The sequence below is a fragment of the Marmota flaviventris genome, chromosome 8, assembly GCF_047511675.1.
Source record: "Marmota flaviventris isolate mMarFla1 chromosome 8, mMarFla1.hap1, whole genome shotgun sequence".
In the NCBI taxonomy this organism is placed as follows: Eukaryota; Metazoa; Chordata; class Mammalia; order Rodentia; family Sciuridae; genus Marmota; species Marmota flaviventris.
The window spans coordinates 66358205-66382516 of record NC_092505.1 but is presented as its reverse complement, the minus strand read 5'-3'; the positions used below and the strand labels follow the sequence as shown (position 1 = coordinate 66382516).

At 39.6% G+C, this 24312-nt stretch overlaps 1 protein-coding gene across 1 annotated transcript; it reads left to right on the top strand.

The window, feature by feature from the left end:
- Window positions 1–2303: 2303 nt before the first annotated feature.
- On the top strand, window positions 2304–23672 carry LOC139706658 (small ribosomal subunit protein eS25-like). The gene is made up of 3 exons (XM_071614908.1): window positions 2304–2379; window positions 4724–4870; window positions 23157–23672. Exons 1-3 carry the CDS (start codon window positions 2304–2306, stop codon window positions 23600–23602), a joined length of 669 nt encoding a protein of 222 aa, XP_071471009.1. The 3' UTR covers window positions 23603–23672.
- Window positions 23673–24312: the final 640 nt, after the last annotated feature.

Sequence of the window (24312 nt, the reverse complement as noted above, 5' to 3'; positions counted from 1 at the left end):
TATTCCAACTGTATCACATTCTAACCTTTGTGTTCATTGAATGATTTAGCAGGAACTAATCAATGAGAGATAAAGTAGCTAGATTTGGATGGTGGAAGAGAAATGTATTGAAAATTCTTTGTGTGGCATATTTACAGGGGCTGTGTAGCAGAAGGTCAAGGCAACTAGAGGATGCTAGGTGCTTAGACTGGGTCATATTCTCTCTCTCTCTCTCTCTCTCTCTCTCTCTCTCTGTCTATCTATCTCTCAATAGGTGAGAAAGGGTGGTAGTCAGGGGCAAAAAGCTGGACCATATATAAGGAAGTCTCTGGAGACAATGTCTTATGATGTATCTATTGGGGGTTCCCACTTCTGGAAGCTTCCTAATCTGAAATGCTCATAATAGACAAGTCTAGACCCAATCCCTAGAGTTCTAATTTCTTAGGATATTATCTCAGGAGGAGTCAATGAAAAAAATATACTTTGGTTTTCAGTTAGGCAGGACATTTCTGGACTAAATACGCATTGCTCAGAAAGTGGAATTCATGCCACTGGTGATATTTATGAGGTGGAAATGGCCACATCTTTAACATTAGGCATCAAGATCACTAATCATTTAATCAATCCTGATTAGTTAGGAAGGAAGTCTTAATTTAGTGATGAAACTTGTCTATCCTACTTATCATTCCACAGAGAAAGGTAATAATACCTAACATTTAGTATTATTTGTTTATATTGTATTTATTTTGTGGTTATCTTCTCTTTGTAGCAAGTGGTCCTGGGTTTTCAGTAGTGATATAAAATTCCCTTTCAAAATGAATTTAAGATTTTTAATGAGTGCACTATGAAGAAGCTATAGGAATGGCCTAAATTTGTGATCCTTCTCATTTTGCGGGGGAGGGGTACCCTTGGTTCAGCCACACATTTTTGCCTACAACTGGGTTTGGTTGTTGTCTTTCTAAACATCTGTACTCACTAAATATACAAATAGGCTAGTACTTGAGATAGAAAGTCATCTCTGTCTTTCATAAGGGAACTTTCTTCATGTTTTTGGCAGAAGTCCATGCTCAGATAATCTCCATGTCCTATGGAGGAATTTAAACTAGAGAAATCAAGTTCTTGGAGACTATCCACAGACGGCTATTCTGGGTAAACATGGAATACCAGAGAGCAAACTCCAGTTCTTCAGCTTAGAAAGTGATTCCTTTTCTGTGAATCCCTGATGTTAGGATGCCTGAATGTCCTAGATTTTGTTGTGGTTTTTTTTTCCTCCAAAGGAATTCTTCCTGATCAGCAGTATGTTTTTGTTTACCCCTCTGCAAATCTGCTCACTATGACCAAAGGAGTGTTATTATTTTTAAGACATGAAGCCTTTCATTTTCAGAGAGGGTGGGAGGTTGCAAGGGAGGGACAGTGGACAAAGATCATGTGCCTCAAACCTCACCCAGGAAGGCTTGGACAAGTGTCAAAAAACAAAAGCACAAGTCAGACCAGGGTGTTTTCACAGCTGGGCAGTGTTTGGGGATAGCATGGGGTGGTTGGGAGGACACAGAAGTGTCAGCCTCTGTCCAGTAGCATCATGTGATTGAGAGAAGTCTTAGGCAGTCAGACGGCTTTAATCTAAGGGGCCAAGCATCTAAAGAACAGGATTTATCCTGCAGAGAAAGGTCCTAAGAAGCAAAGCTCTTAGTGTAGAAGGAGGCCACTGAAAGCTGTTCTTTGTTTAACCTAAGAACTTAGCTGCTTTTTGGCCTAAAGACGTTCCTGCCCTGATTCTTACTGGGAGTTCATTCAATCCAGGCCCAGTAAGTCTCGTTTTTAGGACCTCCATGAAGTGTAAGAAGAAAGTGTTAGACTGATTTTTGAAAAGCTTCCACTAAGCAACAACCTTGTGAGTGTAGAATGCACAGAGTAGTGCTTCAGGTCAGCTAGCATGCCTTGAAATGACGCAGAAAATCTTATATAGTGTACACTCAAAAAACGTGTGTATAGCTTTCTATAGTTTTCATTGAATTTCTTAGAGAAATTTGTGATCCTAAATTGTTTTAAACCACTCTCTTTCATGTGTCTATGAATTATCATTTAAGCAAGAAACAATGGTTAATTTAAGGTATGCTGGATAGACTTGGTCCTCCCGACTTAAAAAAAAAAATTAAGACATATGGATTTGTTCACTATAGGTGCTCTCTTTTAAGAGGTAAGTCCAGGCAAGACAAGATAAGAAGAAAAGACTAAGCCAAATCCAAATACTCCCAAGGAATAGTTAGGTGGAATCTTATAAGAGAGTGTGTGCAAAGAGCAAAGGAAGCAAGAATGGCTCAGGAATGACATCAAAAGCAGATCTGAGCACCAAATTTCGAAGTGAAATGGAGCTTTCCCAGAGGAGAGCAACTGAGGGAGGTAAGGGTCCAGAGGTCATGTTACATGAGAAATGGGGGGTGTTGGAACAGGAAAATGTGGGAGAAAAGTGACAAGAATATCTTCAAATATATTCAAATTGTTACATGACTACAATTTTAAAGTTTTATGACTTTAGATGTAGAGAGGATCAAAGAACATTTGTGCTAGGCACTACCATTAAAGGAGAAAAATCTGAAAGCCCATAAAGAACTGACTGGCTAAGTGTTGTGATGGGCAAAAGGTGCCACTTACGCAGTTGAGGGGGGAGAAATAAAAATGTCCACACGCTTCTGCCCTTTTCAATGCTTTATTCACTCAAATCACTCAATACAATTTCACTCTATAGGTTCTTAATCAATAAAATGACAATCCTTAATGCTAGGCACTGCAATAGACATAATCAATTCACAGCAAACGATTCTAGATTAATTCTAAACACGGTAAACACACTTAATCACGACAGGTTCATGACAGACATTTCCTCTGCATGATAAGCTCAAAGGTCAGATCAAAATTCTCAAGCCTTAGGCTCTAAATCTAGCAGATGCACACTCACTCAGACCATGGGGATCAGGTCAGGAACCAAGGCAGGCTTCTCCTGGGGTGGAGCTGACAGCTGACTGAGAACAGGGTCATAGGGAGAAGTCCTTTTCTCACCAGAGTCAAGAGGCTGCTGTAGAGTTTGAGAGCCTGAGAACAACACAGAGGATTGGGCAGATGAGAAGAGTTGGGATGTCATTCTGGGTCCTCATCAGGCTCTCAGGCTTGTGTGCATCAGTGTCGGCTGGCTGAATATCTGTTCATTTGCTCTAACATTTATACTAACTTTTGGGGCTTCTGACCACCCTTTCAATCACTATCAGCTGCCACTGGATTTCTCAGTGATGTCATTTGCCCTGGGGTTAAAACATAAGGTCTGATGGTTCCTAACCTGATTTCCTTGCCTTTCCCCCTTATTGGGCAAGGACAACATGACAGAGACTTTACTGTGAGCTTGTCAGGATGGGGAGAAGTGACTTGTTTGTGCCTAAGGGCCATACTGGAGGGCTCTGTAGGTGTGCCTGGTGAGACTTCAGGTTTCAAACTAGAGTTTTAAAATGGAGTTGCTTAGGCTAAGGCATAAGGCCATCCTACACTAAGGCAGAGCTGAGACTAGAATCTAGAATCTAGACTCTGAGTTCCTGTTCAGTGTCATTCCCCACCATTTCCAACTGCCTCCCTAAGTGCATTATGTGCAGTGAAGAAGTAGGGCAACAAGTTGCCATTTCAGTAATGTGGAGCTTGGCTTAATATGAGCATCTTTATGTGGAATGAATACTAAGTGAGATAGTGTGTTTACCACCATGAAGACTATTTCTGAGAGAGTGTGTATTAGTTACCTATTGTTGCTGTAACAAACCACTACAAACTTGATAACTCACAACAGCAGAAATCAATTACCTTGCAGTCTGGAGTCAGAAATCTAAAATGAGTCATCAGAGCTTGCTCCTTCTGAAAGTCCTAGACAATCCATTTCCTTGATTTTTCAGCATCTAGAGTCTATTGGCATTCTTTGTCTTGTGGTCTTATGGTCCCTTCTTCCATCTTCCAAGCTAGCACTGAAGCATTTTCAATCTCTGACTCAGCTTTTGTCACCACATTGTCTCTGATTCTTACCCTCTTATAAGGACAAAACTGAATAATCCAGGATAATCTCCCATCTCAAAATCCTTAACTTAATCACATCTACAAAGTCACTTCTACCATGTAAAGTAACATTCACAGGTTCTGGAAGTCATCTTGATCATGCTCATCTTTGGGTAGCTATTATTCAACCTACCACTGAACATGCTCGAAAGTTCACTGTTGCAGGCACTGGTGTTAAAGCAGCCCTGAGTTCTAGCCCACTGTCAGTATCTAGTAGTTGTATGACCATCACCCCTTTGAGTCCCTGTTCCCTCAATCAAAAAATAAGAATAAAAGCCCAAGGTTATCCTGAGGATTTGTGGTCCTATATATGAAATATGTAATATATAATCTACTCAATAAATGCAACCGTATTTAGTCAAAGAACTGCTAAGTGGTTCTCATCAGATATGAATTAAACCAAAGAAACTTTATTATTAAATGGGAGATTTGATAAAGTGACCTCCAAATTCCCTTCTGAGACTGCTAAAATATAAGGGAATAAAATTTTCATCTCTTGTGTAAATTATTGTTAGGGCTTCTTGTCCAGTTGACAGATCTAGTTTCAAGGCAACCACTTTGCTGGATAGTCAGTCAGTAGCTATCAGTCTCTGCTTCCTGCCCTGATTAGTCCTGCTCTCTGATTGTGACTCTCAGCTTTCTGGTCAGATTTGAGCAGGACTAGGAACTTGGCTGGTGTGTAATGATTGGCTGGGCCGGCAGCTGAAACCAGCGCAGACTCCCTCCTTCACATCTGTCAACATACCTGACTGCAAGCAAGCTGCTGCCTGTGGCCACTGCCTGCAGGAGCCAGACAGAGCGAGAAGTAAGTGGTGGTGAGCGCCTTGCTTGGGGAAGAGTCCAAGGCTGTGTTGATGTTTCTTCCTAAGGTCCCATACTCTCCAGGTTGGAATAGCTGTGGATCACCACTGCTGAGTCAAGAGGAAAGCTAGAGGAGAATCTGGATTGAAAAGCAGCAACCAAGGTAGGTGATTTGTCTGCTCATTTACAAAAGAAGTACCTTGTTTAGCCTTGTAACTGGAGAGTCTCTGACAATGATCTACTGAAGGAGATAGGCTGGCTGAGCTTGTGTATCAGGAGAATTTAATCATCTGTCTGTCAGCAGATTCTGGAAATTAGGCTATATTTCTTTCCATCTTCTCTCTCCCCTGAATGTGGTTGGTGTTCTACAAATTTCAAAAAGTTGGGAGGTTACTTTTTATCTTTCGATATACAAAATCATATTTAGGATATATTGAAATTTTTCCATGGATGGTGGATCCACAGAAATGGCTCTCTTCCAGAATTCTGATTGCATGAATTCTTTCTACTTACAAGATATACCAGTGAGGACAGTGTGCATGTATTTCTGAGGAACATACTGTCTGTTCAGAAGTCTGTTGGACTCAAGTGATAAAATCTCCAGGAAAGCCATGTGCATTTTTCTGCTTTGGAACCTAGGGAGTTAAAAGTCCTGAAATTACTGGAGCAGAATCAAGCCTGTTTACCTAAGCTTATCACATGCAGGCAGCCACGTCAATGATTTACTGACACAAAGCTATTTCCTACCTTTAGTGGAGGACCACTGAGGTCCTTGTCCAAGTCCCTAAACAGACTAGACATATGTAGCAGAAGACAGCTTTCTTCAAACATGTGATCCATATTCTCTTCTGACCAGGTAAGTTTTTATCCTACCTAGAGTAGTAAGCACCACAAAGACCCTCCCAGCTCAATGATTAATAAACATGAGCAAGGTTCATGCACAAATCTGATACCTGATATCACCTCAAGCACAAGAGCTTGTGGCTTTGGAGAGAGCATCCCCCCATTACTGGAGGTCTGTACTACATGGAACAGGGTAGTAAGTGATTCTTGAGGGAGAAGAAGGTTATGAAGTAATCATAAAAAATGGAAATTTCCCTTTCAACCCTATACATTCTGGAAATAGTGTTTTTAATGAACACAAAAATAATATTCTTCAGGTCTGAATATAACTCCTCTAATTGCAGAAATGTGGTCATATTGTCACCACATTGACTTGTCAGGTCCGTGGAATGGTTTTCTGGTTCTTATTACTTAGGAGCCCAGTGATAGGAGGCCCTATTTTTCTAAACTCCTTTTAGGGAATGGGGTGGGCCATGAATGAGACAAGGTATCGTTTGACAGCAGTTTGGTCAATCATTTGTGGAACTGAAGTGAATTCACTTGGGAGAGGTTCCTAGAAATTTTAGTGGTTGTAGCAGTTACATTAGATTCAGGAACTGAAGCCATTGCAGACACAAACCTCACATGCGATCTGGGGTACATCCGGACTATCTCCCAGGAATGTTGTAGAGAATTTTGGAAAACTGTGAATTCCATGAAAATATTAAGCCCTGTAAAATGTTAAATGTGTGTGTGTGGGTGTTACCTAGCACGTGCTCCACGATAACAGAATTGATGGAGGCAGATTTAAAGAAGGTGAAGGGTCTCAGAACATTTGAATGCTTTGGGCAGATTTTCTCCTGGTGCTGTAGGTTGCCTCAGGGACAGACACACAGTACTGACCTCTCCTTTCTATGCAGCATCTGGCTCATAGCCAAAAATACCTTGGAAGACCCTGAGAATATATCCAACTTTTCTTTCCACTTAATATGTGTTGGATATTAGAAAGAGGGAGATTATTCTTGAGACTGACTGGATCTGATAGACATTGTTATTCCTTTTATATGTTGGGAAGTTAGAACACAGAAGTCAATTAATTTGCTCAAGATCGTGCAGTTAGCTGGGCACGGTGGTGCACACCTGTAATCCAAGCAGCTTGGGAGGCTGAGGCAGATGGATCAAATGTTTGACATCAGCCTCAGCTACTTAGCCAGGCTGTAAAGCAACCCATTGAGACCCGGTCTCAAAATAAAAAATAAAAAAGTCTGGGGAGGTGGTTCAGTGGTTAAGCGCCCTTAGGTTCAATCACTGGTACAACAAAAAATAAATAAATAAATAAACATTGTGCAGTTAGAGGCTTAACCAGAATTCTACTCAGCTCTGCCTTGTTTCCAACAGATTGCCTGTCCTATAGGGTCATAGAATTTAACACATGGAGGAGCAAAAATGGGAGGGTCACTAAGGTAAACAAAGCTGATTAACAGGTTCTGCACTGGGCCTTGCCTGAGGATACCATGCCTGAGGCCAGTTTGCTGCCACTATAACCAAAAGGCCAGGGTTAAACTAGACTGGACCTTCCATGAGGGGAGGTACCAGGAGGTACAGGTAGAGAGAAAAAGGAAGTGTTTCTAACAGCTGCAGTCACTATAGTCTTCCCGATCCTGGATATTTCCTAAATAAATCCAGCTAATATTCAGGCTAGACCTCTGTTCCTTTCTATTGCATGGACTCAAACCCATAAGCCCCCACTGAAGTACAACACCAGAAACATTTCCAGAGAAATAAATGAACCCATCCCAGTCCTTCTCTGGTAACTCAAGAATTTACTATCTCATGCACCTCAACTAAGATCCACTAATCTAAATACAACAGATTTGACTTAAAAGCAAGAGGAACCATCAATAGTCCATCATATCAAGTCTCTAGGTATCTGCAACACAAACAGACCCACATTGTTTGGGAGTTCAATGTGTCGGTATCATTTAAGCTGTAAATGGGTAATCTGCGGCAACAGGCCCTTCCCACCCCCATCCTCAGGCTCCTTTGTGTTCAGATATAGCCTAAAAATTTCAATAGCCACCTGGTAGAAATTCCAAAGTAGCTACAATCCCTAGGCATTTACAAGAGCAAGATAAAGAAATGCCACAGTGAGATATGGTCGGCTGAACATCTTTGAACAGAGTTTTTTTCTTTTTACTGACCTGCTTCACACATACCTCAGCAATGTGATAGCAAAGGCCTTCCAAATGGGAATTGCATCACCACATTCACCAGTACCCTTCCTAATCAACTGACCCTACATGAACTGTACTCATGTGCCGTCATTCTATCACTAAACCCCCAGGAGAAGAGAAAGTGCTGAAGCTGGAACTTAAGGACCCATATCAACATTCCGCCTTGATCATGGGCTTATTATAACCCGGAACTGATCTGCTGCCTGTGTATCTACACATTTTTATTTGAGTCCCATTTTTAAAAAACTATATAATTTATCCAGGTCACAGAGTTAGTAAGGTAAGGTGAAATCTGAGTTGGTATCTGGCTCATGAGACAGCCCACGTTCTTTAGTGCTCTGCTCTGGAAAATATGCTCAATCCAGTGTTTACACTGTCTGCATTCTGAGTATAAAACATAAGGAGTCCTTCCTAAAGTATTTGCTTAGATACTCAGAGTATACGTTTCCTTCTCCTTTCCATCTCCACCAGATGTTCCTGACCCTGTACAGTTATAAAACTTAGTACCATGGTGTTTTCCTCTCCTCTAGGAAAGTAACCACAAAACACCCACACATGTGCACACCCCCGCACCCCATAACAATTGCCCATGGGTCCACGTTTTCATCCCTTTCTGAAGCTCTAGAGATAATTGTTCTTATCTCCTGGTTCATAAACATTGTTGGATTGATTGTAATATAAAGGAAACATTTTTTTTCATTTATTTCACAATATTTTTAAAAGTTGATTTCAGTAGTGAAATTTGCCTGGGAGAAAGCCAAATCTTTCGAAACTTTCTAGTACATTCATTGCTTTATTTAATCTTCTTGACAGCGCTGTGAGATGAGTACATTTCTAAGTGATATCCTTTCAGATAAGAAACCTGAGACAACAGCTCTGAGAGCCTCTCTGTTTCACTCAGCTTACAAATTCTGTAGGTCTAGGGCACTTGTAATTCTTTGCTCTTTTTTTCTAATACACAAGAAGTTCTCTGGATTCTTAAGGCCTACAAATGGCAAAAATGGAGCCCAGAAGCTGTTTGCATAAATTAAAAATACCAAATGACTACACAGCCTGTTCTCAGGCTTTAGAGACCTACTCAAACAGCAATTTCTTTGCTTTTGGCTAGAATTCTATCAGGTCAGGGTGGTAATGCTGTTACTCTCAATTAGATTTTCTCAGAGTAATAAAAATGAAGACGTTCATTGTTACTTAATAAAATCTGCCTTAAAGGCCAAAATCCTTGAAGCCCATGTACCCATGGGCAAAATATCAAAGGAGTTCATGTTAGGAGAAAGGTAAGAAGCCACTGTCCTCTGATCTGTTGTGTGCATATAGGATAGTATTCATGGGAAGGGGTCAGAGCCTCCCCGTGCACATACATGCTCTGTTTGGTTAACACAATAATCAGATGAATGTCTCATGGGTCAAACAGTTGGGAACCTAAGAAAGTCTTGCACCAAGTAAGAATCTGTTATGAGGTGGAGAACCAGCTATAGTTAAGGAGGGATTCCTGTGCCCTATAAATTCTATTTAGGTCCTAAGATGTTCTGAGGCTCTTGGGAGTCCTGTGTCACCTGTGCATCTGGAGATCAAGTGTTTCCTTATTCCTAAAACTTCATGAGGAATTGTTCCTGACCGTCTGCCTGAGTCTCCATCCCGTGTTTTCTTGTCCATGCCCTTGCTTGGGATTAACGTGTATCTTTATTATATATTTTGCCCTCATTTCTGGGACCTTGGTGGTTCTATAGATTGTGGTATAGGAGAACCCAGATTTGGGGGGAATGAACAAACAGAGAACGAAACTTCTGCCCTACATCCACTTAAACAGGGTTTCCTCCTCTCCACAGTCCCAAGGTCAATTTTCCTATGGGAGCAGTAAAGGGGACTGGAGGTCACAGAAAGCTGGCAATTCACCATGCTTTGGAGGGGTTCCCAGAAAGGAAAATGAAAATGAGATTGTTTTCACATTAGACCTCTGTATTTGGAGAATAGGACTCAAATCTTTTGAATTACAGTTTCACTATGCACTGAGGTAACCCCCACATAGTCCATTTTTTTCCCCTTGCAAAGCCAAAACATTATCAAATATATTTCCTGCAGAGAACTCTAACGAGGCAGAATTCTTTTTTGTCATCACCAGGCTGATGTTTTCAAGGATGCATTTCTCTAAAATAAACCTTGTAGTGTGCATTTGGCCAGGGCTCATGTGTACTTCTGTGGGTGACAGCCCATTTTTATGGTGATCTCATTAGGATTCCCAAGGTAAGCTGCTGAAAACTTGTGATCAGTACATAAGCAGGCTTTAAGAGGAGAGAAAACCCAGAGGCCAATGAGAAAATTTTGCAATAAATAAGTACATGGCAGGTTTCTTTATGGCCCAAAGACAACCAGCACCCCAATCTGATTATACCAATTCCAAGGAGAAGCATCCTCAATTTCAAATATGTATTTTACAAAATTTAACTCTACTTCCTAGCTAGGAATTCTGAACATAGGCAGACCAGTCCCCACACTTTCCAGAATCTAACCTTTCTCTACCAAAATTCATCTTATCTTGCTTCTCCATGAGAGTCTATTGTTATAGAATATGCTTGTGTTGGTAACTTGCTGTCCAACCAAAAGAATATAAAGCAGCTCAACAGAGGCATCTTCATGCCAACTCTACAATTGTCTTTCTCTGTGGGTTTGTGCCAATGTTTTGGGTTTGTGCCAATGTTTAGGCTTTATGCCAACGGCTGACTTTCAGTTGTGTACTCATCTGCATCCTCAAAGTGAATAATCACACTTTATGGAAGGGTCATTCTCAATTTGGTAACAATATCCTATACACATTCTACAGATGTGTGAGAGACACTGTGAAAACAGTGCTAAATAATATATCCACTCATCAGAGATAACATTTTTCACTTACAAAACAGGCCAAACCCCAATCTTCTTAAGTCTTATGTGTGTGCAAGAGGGTATGTGTGTGAGCTTGTAACCATGAATACAGTACCCTGGATATTATGGAGTCCCGCTAAATATTTATAGGTAGTAATGGATTGATAATCAACTGTGAATTTAGCAGAGAAAATGATTTTTATAAAATACTTTGGACTGGATGTATTAGCCAGAGGTGTGGAGGGAACATTAAGAGTCTGTCTGCTCTTCTGCTCTCCTGCAACAGAATAGCTCCATAGTTGGAGACCTTGGGGTTTTTGTTGTTGTTGTTTGTTTGTTTTTGTTTTTGTTTGATTCTGCCACTACTACAGGTTAATCACAAAACAACAAGCAAGTCAATTCCATTCTATCAACCTCTATTTTTCTCATTTTCAATACTGAGGCAAGGAGTTGGGAGTATACCATCTATAAGGTCTCCTCCAGTTTTGATATTTGGTATTCCATGAAAAACTAGGGAAACGGAGGTCAGAAAGTGCTTTTTAATATGCTTAGACAATTAACCCTATCTTCTAGTTAAGGGCAGAGGGAAATGAAAAATTACTCAAGAAATCCCAGGTATTTAACCTTGAGATATCCTACATTGGAGAGGCTAGGAAACATCTATCTTTGTAGAGAAGGAGCCACTCAGCCAGGAGAATGCAGGACCACATCTGGCTTCCTTTGTCCAGCTGCAACCTGGCATCGGTACTCAGCTTTGCCACACGTGTGTGCCACTAACAAGAGCTCCAGCAAGCAGGCAGTCATGAGTGTTATCCTGCTTTTATAAATAAACAGAAGCTCTTAGAGGTGATGTGGCTTGCCCAAGGTTATAGAAACATGGCAGTGAGTCAGATGGAACTGTGTGTGTTTGGGGAAGGGAGAGCAGATGACATTATAAGCAGAAGGCAGAAGAATGAGAGACAGATCCATGCTTTCCCTAAGTACAAAACAGTGGACAAGCACTGTGGAAGAGCTTTAAGTCAGCTCTGGATCCTGAGGCTATCCCTGCCCACCTGCCCCTCCCTGAGCCAGCTGCCCTGCCCAGGGTTACTCACTGGGCTGTTGTTAACTGGGTGCCTGTGCTCTTGCCTTTTCTTGTAAGCTCCTTGAAAGACTATTTATAATGACACAAAGACACATCAAGGAAGTGAGACAGCATCAAAGATCTTCCCTGAGGCTCTGAACTGAAAGGGCAGTTTTCTTTGGAAAGACTGAATTCTCTCTTACAATCTGCAGAAATTAATGGTCATCAGAATGATGGGCAGAATTATAACATTCCATTCCAAGCACTGATACTTTTTTATTTTTATTTTTACCTCTGGGGCTAGTTACCTCCTCTCTGCTCTACTTCCCCACATAAAAAAGAAAGAATTATGCTTGCTCACTGTGACATTGTGTAGAAGAAGGCAGCCCAGGGCAGTACTGTTCAAAGAAAATTGTTAATTGCACTGAACACCAAAGCAGGCTAGAAACTTTGATGAAGACAATGAATTAGCATCCAGGCCCACACTGGTTCACTTTTTCACCCCAAACCTATGACCAGGGAGCTGTAAGATGCTGAGGATCCACACTCCCAAGTGATGGCAAAGGACCTCCATTCAAGAAAGCACTGAAAGAAGCCAGGCATGAGTGGTCTTTTGTCTCATTTCCAGGTTATTTACCTCACAGTTTACTTTGGTCCCTTTTTGAAGAATAAAACAAGAAGAACATTAATTGTTGGCATTGGGAGATATCTGATAATTTTCTGGGGAAGGGACATAATGTGAATTCAGTAAGAATTGACTGGTTTCCTCAAGTGAGTTTCTGTAGTGCTCACCAGCAATCTTACTAAATCTTCCCACTCTTCAGCTTTCATTCTACTCCTCATATCTAATTGACTTCTTCTTAGGTCTCTCTTGGGGGAGGGAATGCAGTAAACAATGCTCAGTTGACACAGTCCATAACCATCTTGATTATAGTCACATTTTAGAAACCACAAAATCGACAAGTGATCATCAAAAGTTACCCATATATTGCCAATTAAAGCTGGATAGGAGGAGGATAGGCTTGAGATTTAACCATGTACTATCTCTTAATGAGGCCAGAGAATCAGAATGGCTCATAATTCCAACAATCGTCATCAATGTCAAATGAGCTCAAATGCAGACCTCAGTGCTTCCATGCATTACCATTATGTTAGCCAGGTCTGCATCACTGTGACCCAAATACCTGGACAAGAACAACTTAGAGGATGGAAAGTTTATTTTGGCACACAGCTTCAGAGATTCAGTCCATGATGGGCTGACTCCATTCCTCTGGCCCAAGGTGAAGCAGCACAACATGGAAAAACACAGCAGAGGGAAGCTGCTCATGGCAGCCAGGAAGCAGAGAGATAAAGGAGAAGATTGGAAGGGGCCACAGGGAAGATGAGCTCTTCCAGGGCATACCCCCAGTGACCTCCAGCCAAGCCCCACTAGCCCACAGCTAGCACCCATTAGTCCATTCAAACTTGGGTGGACTGAATAGATTACAGCTCTCATAATCCAGTATTTCACCTCCAAACACTCCTACATTAACACAGGAACTTTGGAGGGACACCATGCATTCAAAACATACACCCATCAAATAAAATAAACAAAAGCAACAACAAAATAAGCAAGGCGCTGAAATATGGGACAATTCCATTCATTCTCTTGGCTGGTAACTATCAGTTGGTCTTCTTGTAACTTCTTCTGCAGTATCAGTGAGCACATTGCTTCTTTTATTATTATTATTATTAATACCTTTATTTTGTTTATTTACTTATTTGTTTTTATGTGGTGCTGGAGGTTGAAACCAGTGCCTCACATGTGCTAGACAAGCACATGAAGTAAAGTTGAACTCTATTTTCTTACTTTTTAAAAATACTATCTGACTGCTCCTACGGTTATTTATAACCTTCCCTCAGCCCCTTGATGGTCGAGGAAGTCAGACTCCATGGATCTCCCATCTGAGCCCTTGCCTGTCTGACAGTTAAGGAAAGGGCAGCTTATCCAGGAGAGGCTTTCCAGAAGATGCAGGACTATTCCCCATAGTCCAGTTTTTCACAGCCCACTGGGCCAAAGTGGAGGAAGGCAGCATTTTAACCAGAGGAGGGTTTCATGTTATAAATCTTCAAGTACATGGGGACTCCAAGTGTCTGGCTGTGATTGAGGTGGAAATAAAATAATTTACAAGTAGTGTGAGTGTATTCCATGGAAAGAATCCTAGTGTGACATGGGCATTAGATGAATTTTGCAATAAGAAAAATCTTGTCTGGACTATTCCTGGATGTGGGTTACACAAACTCTAAATACTTCTATAATTTCTGGAATTAATTAGCAAGTGTTTGTTTAAAAGACTGGCCTTAAAGATTTCTATTGATAGCCTACCCTACAACATATTTTGATCATTTTTAGAAAAGGCACAATACAAGAACCTTCGGCATGTAAAAAATTCTTTTGTAATGTCTAAATAAATCTCGGGATTGGTTAATTATATGAACTTCAGATGTCTCCAAGTAACTCTTGGCATGTTGGGTTGTATATCCCATTACTATCCATCTTGTTTTAGGTGGTATTATAAGAAAGATTAACTAAAGGAATTCAGATAAACTGGCCAATGGATACAGTGACCTGAGCATCACTTGTTAGAATTGTGTGCATAGCCTACCCTCCAAACATATTTTTTTCTTCTGTTCTGCAGACACACATACTAACCATGTCTGGTTTTGCTTACTCTTTGGCTATTCCCCTAAAGAGATTATCAGAGGGTCACCATATTTCCTCTTGTAAGCACTATCTGATAAACCTCCAGCTGTGATACTATTCTTCACATGCATTTATATCAAAAGCTATTAACTCCCACTTCCCCTAAGCCAAGGTCATAACAGCATGTTGGAATCAAATATTTTCCTTTGTTCTAACACAGATTCAATAAGAAGTGCTATAGATTTAGAGATGAATAGTTTACAGTTCTACCCAAAAGGGAGATAACTATCTCACCAAGCAGATGAACCAATGAAGAGGCAGCACAGCATCATGGAGGCCATAGGAGCAGCAATAATTGAACACAACATGGTGAAGTTCCAAATAGAAGTTCAGGAAGACTACCAGGAGAACTGAAGTCCAAGTAGTATTCTAAAGAAGAAAGAGATTAGGATTTGCATTCTTTCTTTTTAATAATTCAGACTTTGAAGAAAAAGCTGCTTTCTTTTAGGGATTTACCAAATATCCTAAGGAAGAGAAATTACAAGAGTTGTAGTAGTCATGGGTAAGAAAATTTTGATCCTTGGAAGGAGAAAGAAAAGAGGAGAATACAAAAAGGTCTTTCTAATTAAAATGTAGGCAAAAGATGAACTTTGCCCTGAATTAGTCCATTCCTAATTCCCATCTCTTGAACCTGGAGACTTGATTTAGAAATATGTTCTGTGGCCCAGGCCTCACATGCTACCCCTACTATCCCCATACCATAGGGACCTTTGTCTGGTGGACAGTCCTATTACAAATCTGATCTCTACTCAGTTATGACTTAAATTAAATTGATTTTGGAGCAACTTTAAACACAAAAGATGAACAAAGTGCAAAACTGGAGAAGTGACAGCCAAGTCTTTGGATGTCAGTAGCTGACCAGGTGGGAAATTGGAGATTAAACAACAAAGACAACACACCCAGCACCCAAAGCGTCAGCATTTAACATCCAAACCCAACCTGGACTTTAATGCTGCACATTTAAAGCAGAATATAAGTCAGGAGGGTAAGCTTGTAGCTTTCAACCTATCCTGCCTAGAAATCCTTCTTAGGTTGATTTAGGTAAACATTTAGACTGTAAGTGGAATTTTCATCATCTTAAACAATTTTGATATTTCCTAAGGTAGGGGCCAAACAGATTGTTGAATTGTATGATTCCTTTAGAGACTCAGATCATAAATCAGACTCCTAATGGATCAACTTTTATGTGTTTCTTTCTTCTATCCACTGAAAGAAAGAATATATGCAAATTATTAGGGTAGATTTGACTGCATAAATATTTAAAACTCCTTTTACAAATTCTATAAACAGATAAAAATAGAAAGTGAACTGGAAAACTACACTTGCAACATAAATAACTGGTAAAAGCTTACTGTCCCTAAAGTATTTATAAATCTATGCCAGCTAGAGCAAAAATCCCAGTAGAAAGTTGGGCAGAAAATGAAATGACAATTCACAAAGAAGAAAGGATGTGACCTACAACATACGAACAGATGTTCAGCCACATTAACAGTGAGATAAAGGCAGATTTAAACAATAAGGCAATATTTTCTTTTTATGAGACTGGCAAAAATCGGGGACTAGAGGCCATTGGTAAGATGTGGGCAACAGGCATTTTGACACATTGCCACTGGTGGAGTGCCACTTGCCAAGGCTTTGTTATTATGGGCAGTTTATAAAAAAATATAAAAATGTTTTACTGAGGTAACTCTTGATTTAGTAAACTCACACCTAGAACATATTTTTAGAAAATATTAAGAGTGCAGTGCATAAAGTGTTTTCCATAATACACAGATATTTAAGCGAGGTTTATTTATACTAAAAATTTTTTTTGACAAATCTAAGAATTCATCAGAGAGGGAGTGGATATGAACACACATACAGATACTATGCAGCCACATCAAATGATAAGATTCATGCAGCAGTGTTAGTTAAGAGCTTGAACTGTGGAGTCAACAGATCTGGGTTTACATTTCAGCTCTGCCATTTATCAACTGTGTGAAATTGGGTAAGTCACCTGACCTCTGGAAGCCTCGGGAATCTCATTTTAAAGAATTGGTGATAATACTGGTACCTATTTCCTTGGACTGAGATGAATTTATAAAGCCCTTAGCATGCTACCTGACACACAATAAGGCAGAGAAACTGTGAACTATTGTTAGTAGGAGTTTATTAATTCAGTACTGCTAAATGAAGGAAATTAGGATAAAAACAGCTCTGTTGGCTTCTTCACAGGGTAGCAAACTAACCTTATGGCTTCACCGTGTGATCCTCCCAAGATCTTATTGAAATTAAAGTTTTAAGGTAAAAAAGAATATTTTTATAATAGAAAAGAAAGAGGAAAGCAGATATCAACAAGTTGCTGGAAGATTTTTAAAAAAACACTAAGCAAGAAGAATTGCATATGTAAAACAATGAAACCACTAAATAAAAAGAAGAATCTTAAAATTACTTAAATGAATAAAATTATGTTATAAAAAATCAATAAGCAGACTAGGAAAGAATGTTCAATAAGTTTTTCAAAATTTAAAGAAAAATAACATGGGTGAAAATATGAAAAAAGATAATTTAATAGTAATAATAAAATTAGAACAGCCATATACTAAAAGCACTTACATATGCGCCAGACACTGATTTACAAGCCCAGCGTGAACTGTTTCACTCAGTCTTCCCAGCAACCTACAAGGTAGCTAACAATACTATTCCCTCTTTACAGCCAGAGAAATTGAGGCATTAAGAAATTAAGAAAGTCACAAGCCTAGTATGGGAAAGATTGGTGCACAAAATCTATATGGCTCTGTACTGGTTTGTCTCTGTCACTTGGCATCTCCAAACCCTTCTAAGGCTCCACATTGCTGAGAAGCAGGAACTTGATTTCCAGCCATCTCCACATAGTTCCAGATTAGAGCCTGGAGCAAGGATCAGTGACTAGGAAGGAAGAAGAAAAGAGGCCAGTGTTCTCCAGAGGGAGATATAGGCAGATGCATGGGCAAAGATCAGATGTGAGGTTTCAAGCAGCTTCAAGTTGAGCATCTAGAGAATCATGCACATTAGGGTTGGCCGACTGAGCCAGGCAGTAACAGTTCAAGAAACTGCACTCTTCCAGACCTTCAGTGCTGGAAAACATGGAAAGACTTTTGTCTTACTGACTGGCTCTGACTGACACAGGCTCCCAACACTGAGATCCAGCATTGACTCCATTCCGATTGTACTTCTCTACTTCATCCCGAATAACATAGGAAACCTGATAAATACATCAACAGATGCTTTTTATGATGTTATAAGCCATGCAATAAAAAGATGTAGTCTATAAGTCTTGGAAGTCTTATATTTAACTAAGGTGTTTCAGACATAGCATAGGAATTTGAAGGGAAAAAATATCAAAAAGTTCAATCAGTGCTCAAAAGACACAAAACGTCGATGGAAGCTTTAGAATCTGGCACAACAACAAAACTCTAGCAAAACCCTAATTCAAAGCTTAAAATGGGATGAACACGTCTTTTTTTTTTTTTTTTAACTAGTAAAGACTCCAAAAATTTATGCACAATGCTTTAAATAAGAACAAAATCACAGCTCACTTAAACTTGCCCTGGAATGCAAGATAATGATATATAATCATTTTAATACTATGGATTTATTTCCACGAGTATTAAAAAATATGTAGCACAGCAAGCTTCCACATTTAGGTATATTATTTAGAACAAAGGCATTAGAGGCATTGAGGTATAAAGAAGAACTTTAATAGAATAGGTAGAAGGGGAATATGGAAAAATTGTGAGGACAGTACACAAATGACTGAAATTTGGGGGAAAAGTTGACGAAGTAAATTAATTTATCAAGTTTGTTTACTTACATAATTAATGTATGGTCTCTTCCAAATATATTTACATTTTAAAAGAAGAAACTTAAAGGACACTGCAGAACCAAAATTAGGAACTCAGCTCCTGCAGACTGACAGAGGAGTCCAGGGACTGTTCCTTGCTGACCCTACCCCTCCAAAGTTGGCCCCATTTCCTTTGCTTTGAGGGCATTCATCATTCACTCCCCAGAAGCCTGTGACTGTGTTTTGGCTTCCTAGGAAGCCCCTCCCACAGGGAAGAGAATGTGAGGACCAGTAGAGCCATGTGTTCTCATTTGCCTGCAAGTTCTATTGCTCATTACAAAATAATAGATTTAACAATCTGACTCGTGCTTCAATACCTTTATTTTTACTTCCTCCTCTTTCCCTCTCTTATTGTTTATTTATTTATCTTGCTGGGTTGTGTTTTTCTGTGTAAGTGATCCCAAATATTATTTGGAACAAAGAAGAGTTTAAATAAATAACACTAGTGCTAGTGTTAGGAGTGGTAGTGCACCTCTATAATCCCAGCAGCTGGGGAAGCTGAGGCGAGAGGATCCTGAGTTCAAAGCCAGCCTCAGCAACTTAGTGAGACCCTAAGAAACTGAGCAAGACCCTGTCTCTAAATAAAATACAAATAAAGACTGGGGAAGTGGCTCAGTGTTTAAGCGCCCTGGGTTCAATCCCTAGTACCAAACAAATAAATACATAATAAAACTATAATTGAGTAACGTGATATTAACCTCACTGTCTTGAGAAGTGCAGCAGCCCCCAGAACCTAACCAGAACCTGATTACTTGGGGTCCCATGGACACACTATATTTTCTGTTCCTAAAGAGTTGGATTAAACCCCAATATTGCAGTTAGGGTTCTTGGTTCCATGGACACACTAACTCTGGTAATTCTGGAGCTGTAAAGAAAAACAAATTAATCAAAAGAATGACTGGGAAATGGATATGGTTCATGGAAAGACTGGGAAGGCTGGAGATGGAGGCTGGTGCACAGAAGGAAGCAACGGAAGCAAAATGAAACAAAGATGGCGCACCAGGAAGAATGTGTCCAAGATGCTATTGGGGGCATTATCACTATGAATACCAACTGCAGTTCCACCAGCCACACCTGACTTACCTCTGTCGGAGTCACCAAGTATCATCTCTAAACACCCCCTTATACACATACTAAGTATCTTGGACAGATACACCTGGTGGCCTGAGCTGCCAAAGAAGCATCTAACACTTTTGGCTTGGGCTTCCTTCTGGGTTTCCCCCAAAGAGAAAAACAGGGAAAGCAAAAATGACAAAATCCTTCTCACTTGGTATTCCTGTGAAGCCCTTCCAGATCAGCCAACTAATGTCCCAATGTCCCTTTTTATCATCACCCATTTTATTTTGGTTAAATTCAGCAGTTTGCAAATGAAGATATTTGGTTATATTAATTACATTTCCTTAATACTGTATACTGGTTTTCTATTCCTTTCAAAGCCATACTTTGAACATGAGTTTCTCATTTTAGTTTTCATAGTCTTTTCATTTGTACTTCTAAACAAACTGGGACAAGGTTGAGAAGACTTTCCTACTAAATTCTGTTGGGACATGAGTTTCAGATTATCTGTAAAACTTTTTTATTAAAAAAATAAAAATCCATTTTGAGGATTAAACTCAAGGAAACCAAATTCTCTTAACACAATTAACCACCAACAACATATGAGTTTTTAAAAAATGAATTCTTAAAAGGGATCTCAAACTGTGGTAATATAAACACCAGTGAACTGCCTCACTCAAGAACCAAATAAATGCCTCTGGTAAATTCTTACTCCAAAAATCATCTGTGCAGAAACCGAGACATCCATTTTAGTAGTGTATAAAAGACAATGTAGATATATGATTTAAAAATAATCAACACCAACAGTTGGCAGATATTCTTTATACTAAATCATACTTATAAACAAGATATTCATTTTTTATTGAACCTGACTTCACACTGCCCCATTAGAATAACATTCCCATTTTGTTTTTGTCTCCTTCACATTTACAATGTCCTGGAGGGTGGTGGTGTTAAATTTAATTTGTCAACCTATGTTTAATTTTACAGGAATCCAGACCAAACTGCTGAATAAACAAGACCTGCCTTACACAGGCTTCTTGGTGATTAGGTTGGAGAAGTCACAGCTGAACAAAAAAATAAAGCTGTAAGGAGAATTTCTTTTTTCATTTTCCTCCCTATAGTTTTAATGGCTCAAATGAAAAAACTGGGTTTTTTTTTTCTTTAACAATAGTATCCTTGTTCAAAGTACTTTAAGAAACTGTTCAGCTACACTGAAGCAGTCTTATTAGTCCATTAGTATAACAAAGATGCCAGCATTCCTAAATTCAAAGAATATCTTACATCCCATGTTAGGTCTTAAAGGTGATTTTTTTTTGTTTTGTTTTTTCAGCATGTAGCTTCATTTCCATTTTGGTAACTCCTGTCCATTAGCTATTTCCTTGCAGAGAAACATCATTAATCTGTGAAACTTACTACAATAGCATATTATTTTCCTCAACAGAGGCTATCATTGAAACTCATATTATCAAGGCAGCTGCCCGATTAAGTTTTTACAAAGGATTAGGGGGTTATATGAGTACCTAACAGCTGCAGCACAAGGATAAAATAAGGGTTCCCAAATCTCATGCCTCTTGGCATATGGAATGAAATGATATATTCTTTGCCCTCACAGCAAGATATCGATATTTAAAGAGAAAATTAAATTAGAAACAAAACCTCATTCAAGGAGAGCAAAGCATTACATGAGCCAAAAGAAGAATTTTTAAAAGTATAAAATATTACCTCTCAAGGTGTCTGCCAGAGCCTCATGAGCATTACAAGAAATCCAAAATATCAAAAAAAAAAAAAAAAATGAAGATTTAAATAAATGTTTGAAGCACAGTAGAAATTTTACAAGTTAGTTTTATGAATAACTGCTGAATAATGTAGATGGCTGCTATGGAAATTCAGGGAATAGGAACACTTCAGGGCCAGGGGTCAAAGAAGTTTGATTTAATTTATTAATTAATACCTTAAAGAATATTCACCAAGAATGTCTGAGAGCTGGACACGATGGTGTATGCCTGTAATCCCAGTGGCTCTGAAGGCTGAGGCAGGAGGATAGCAAGTTCAAAGCCAGCCTCAGCAAAGTAGTGAGGCCCTAAGCAGCTCAGTGAAACCCTGTCTCTAAATAAAATACAAAAAATGGCTGGGGATGTAGCTCAGTGGTTGAGTGCTCCGGGGTTCAAACCTCAGTACCAGAGTATACAAAGAACTCACAAAATTAAACAATAAGAAAACAAATAACCCAATCAACAAGTGGGCCAAAGACCTGAACAGACACTTCTCAGAGGAGGACATACAATCAATCAACAAGTACATGAAAAAATGCTCACCATCTCTAGCAGTCAGAGAAATGCAAATCAAAACCACCCTAAGATACCATCTCACTCCAGTAAGATTGGCAGCCATTATGAAGTCAAACAACAACAAGTGCTGGAGAGGATGTGGGGAAAAGGGTACTCTTGTACATTGCTGGTGGGACTGCAAACTGGTGCGGCCAATCTGGAAAGCAGTATGGAGATTCCTGGGAAAGCTGGGAATGGAACCACCATTTGACCCAGCTATTGCCCTTCTTGGACTATTCCCTGAAGACCTTAAAAGAGCGTACTACAGGGATACTGCTACATCGATGTTCATAGCAGCACAACTCACAATTGCTAGACTGTGGAACCAACCCAGATGCCCTTCAATAGATGAATGGATAAAAAAAATGTGGCATTTATACACCATGGAGTATTACGCAGCACTAAAAAATGACAAAATCATAGAATTTGCAGGGAAATGGATGGCACTAGAGCAGATTATGCTTAGTGAAGCTAGCCAATCCCTAAAAAACAAATACCAAATGTCTTCTTTGATATAATGAGAGCAACTAAGAACAGAGCAGGGAGGAAGAGCAGGAAGAAAAGATTAACATTAAACAGATACATGAGGTGGGATGGAAAGGGAGAGAAAAGGGAAATTGCATGGTAATGGAGGGAGACCCTCATTGTTATACAAAATTACATATAAGAGGTTGTGAGGGGAATGGGAAAATAAACAAGGAGAGAAATGAATTACAGTGGATGGGGTAGAGAGAGAAGATGGGAGGGGAGGGAGGGGGGATAGTAGAGGATAGGAAAGGTAGCAGAATACAACAGTTACTAATAGGGCATTATGTATAAATGTGGATGTGTAACCGATGTGATTCTGCAATCTGTATTTGGGGTAAAATTGGGAGTTCATAACCAACTTGAATCTAATGTATGAAATATGATATGTCAAGAGCTTTGTAATGTTTTGAACAACCAATAAAAAAAAAATAAATTAAAAAAAAAAAAAGAATGTCAGAAGTGCACCAGTGAACATTGTAAATGACCTGAGAGATGATCTTCTACTTCAGTGCTTGCTTCCTACACTTATCTGTTGAAAAGACTCAGGAGAACTCTTCTAAAAACAAAATTCTCTGGTTTTCCTCAGTTCCACTGAATCATATATGCCAGGGATGGAATCCCCGAAAACTATTGTTTTTTTTTTAAATGCCACAGGTAACATTTTTCATCTAGGAAATTTGGGGGAAACTATTCTAAATTGGCCTGTGATCTCAGCGAATAAAACATTAAACAAGTACCAAATATTTAACATAAGATTTGAGGCTTGCCCCATGTGCTCTGGTTGGAGCAGCGCTGCGAGGTGGGGTGCATTTAGTCGGAGAGCATGGGACTGCCTTAAACCTGCTTGCTTTTCCCCTGCAGCCGCCCAAGGATGACAAGAAGAAGAAAGACGCCGGAAAGTCGGCTAAGAAAGACAAGGACCCAGTGAACAAATCTGGGGGCAAAGCCAAAAAGAAGAAGTGGTCCAAAGGCAAAGTTCGGGACAAGCTCAACAATCTAGTCTTATTTGACAAAGCTACTTATGACAAACTCTGTAAGGAAGTTCCCAACTATAAGCTTATTACCCCAGCTGTGGTCTCTGAGAGACTGAAGATTCGAGGTTCCCTGGCCAGGGCAGCCCTTCAGGAGCTCCTCAGTAAAGGACTTATCAAACTGGTTTCAAAGCATAGAGCTCAAGTAATTTATACCAGAAATACCAAGGGTGGAGATGCCCCAGCTGCTGGTGAAGATGCATGAACAGGTCCAATCAACTGTACATTTGAAAAAATAAAACTTTATTAAAACAAAAAAAACAAAAAAAAAAAAAAAAAAAAAAAGATTTGAAAAGGCCATAGTGCGTGTGTGCAGATGGGTAGTCACGTAATGATCACACAAAGGAGACCAGAAAGGAAAACTTGTGCAGGGTCCAAAACCCAAGAACTATGGCCCAGTGCTTTTCACGTGGTGAACACTCAAGATACCTTGTATGGCGTCAATCAAAGATGAAGGAAAGAACAAAACAAGCTGTAACTCCGAGGCATCTGATGGACTATGCACTACTTATTACCACCTCATATTCCATTCGTTTTGTAAAACCTCAGTCTGGAAACACAAACCAGAGTCTTAAAGAGTCTCTTGTGAATTATGGAGTAAGACCTAGTCAAAACACTCCGTGTCTGGGGAAAAACTTAAACCCCAAGGAGGTAAAAAGGTATTGCTGCAATGAGGTAGAGAGTTGAAATTCAAGAGAAGGAAACTCTTAAGCTGCATCTCAGAGCACATATCCATATGCTTATCAGACTGTGGTAGATTTCACCAAACCATGTGATAGAATTAACAGTTCACAAAATAATTGTAAAGTGGCGTGGAGGACCTTGAAGAAAATTACTGAAAACTAGCCCAAGCCCAGAGCAAACCACAGAAACGTAAACTACCACATGGGGGATAATCTCACTGTGACAGGGTGG

Excerpts from the sequence above, each read along its gene's own strand:
- LOC139706658 (XM_071614908.1), top strand. The coding sequence starts at position 2,304 with ATGACATCAAAAGCAGATCTGAGCACCAAATTTCGAAGTGAAATGGAG. Across the intron at positions 2,380-4,723 it reads GAGGAGAGCAACTGAGGGAG|GACTAGGAACTTGGCTGGTG; the intron begins GTAAGGGTCCAG and ends AGATTTGAGCAG. Across the intron at positions 4,871-23,156 it reads GGAGCCAGACAGAGCGAGAA|CGCTGCGAGGTGGGGTGCAT; the intron begins GTAAGTGGTGGT and ends TGGTTGGAGCAG.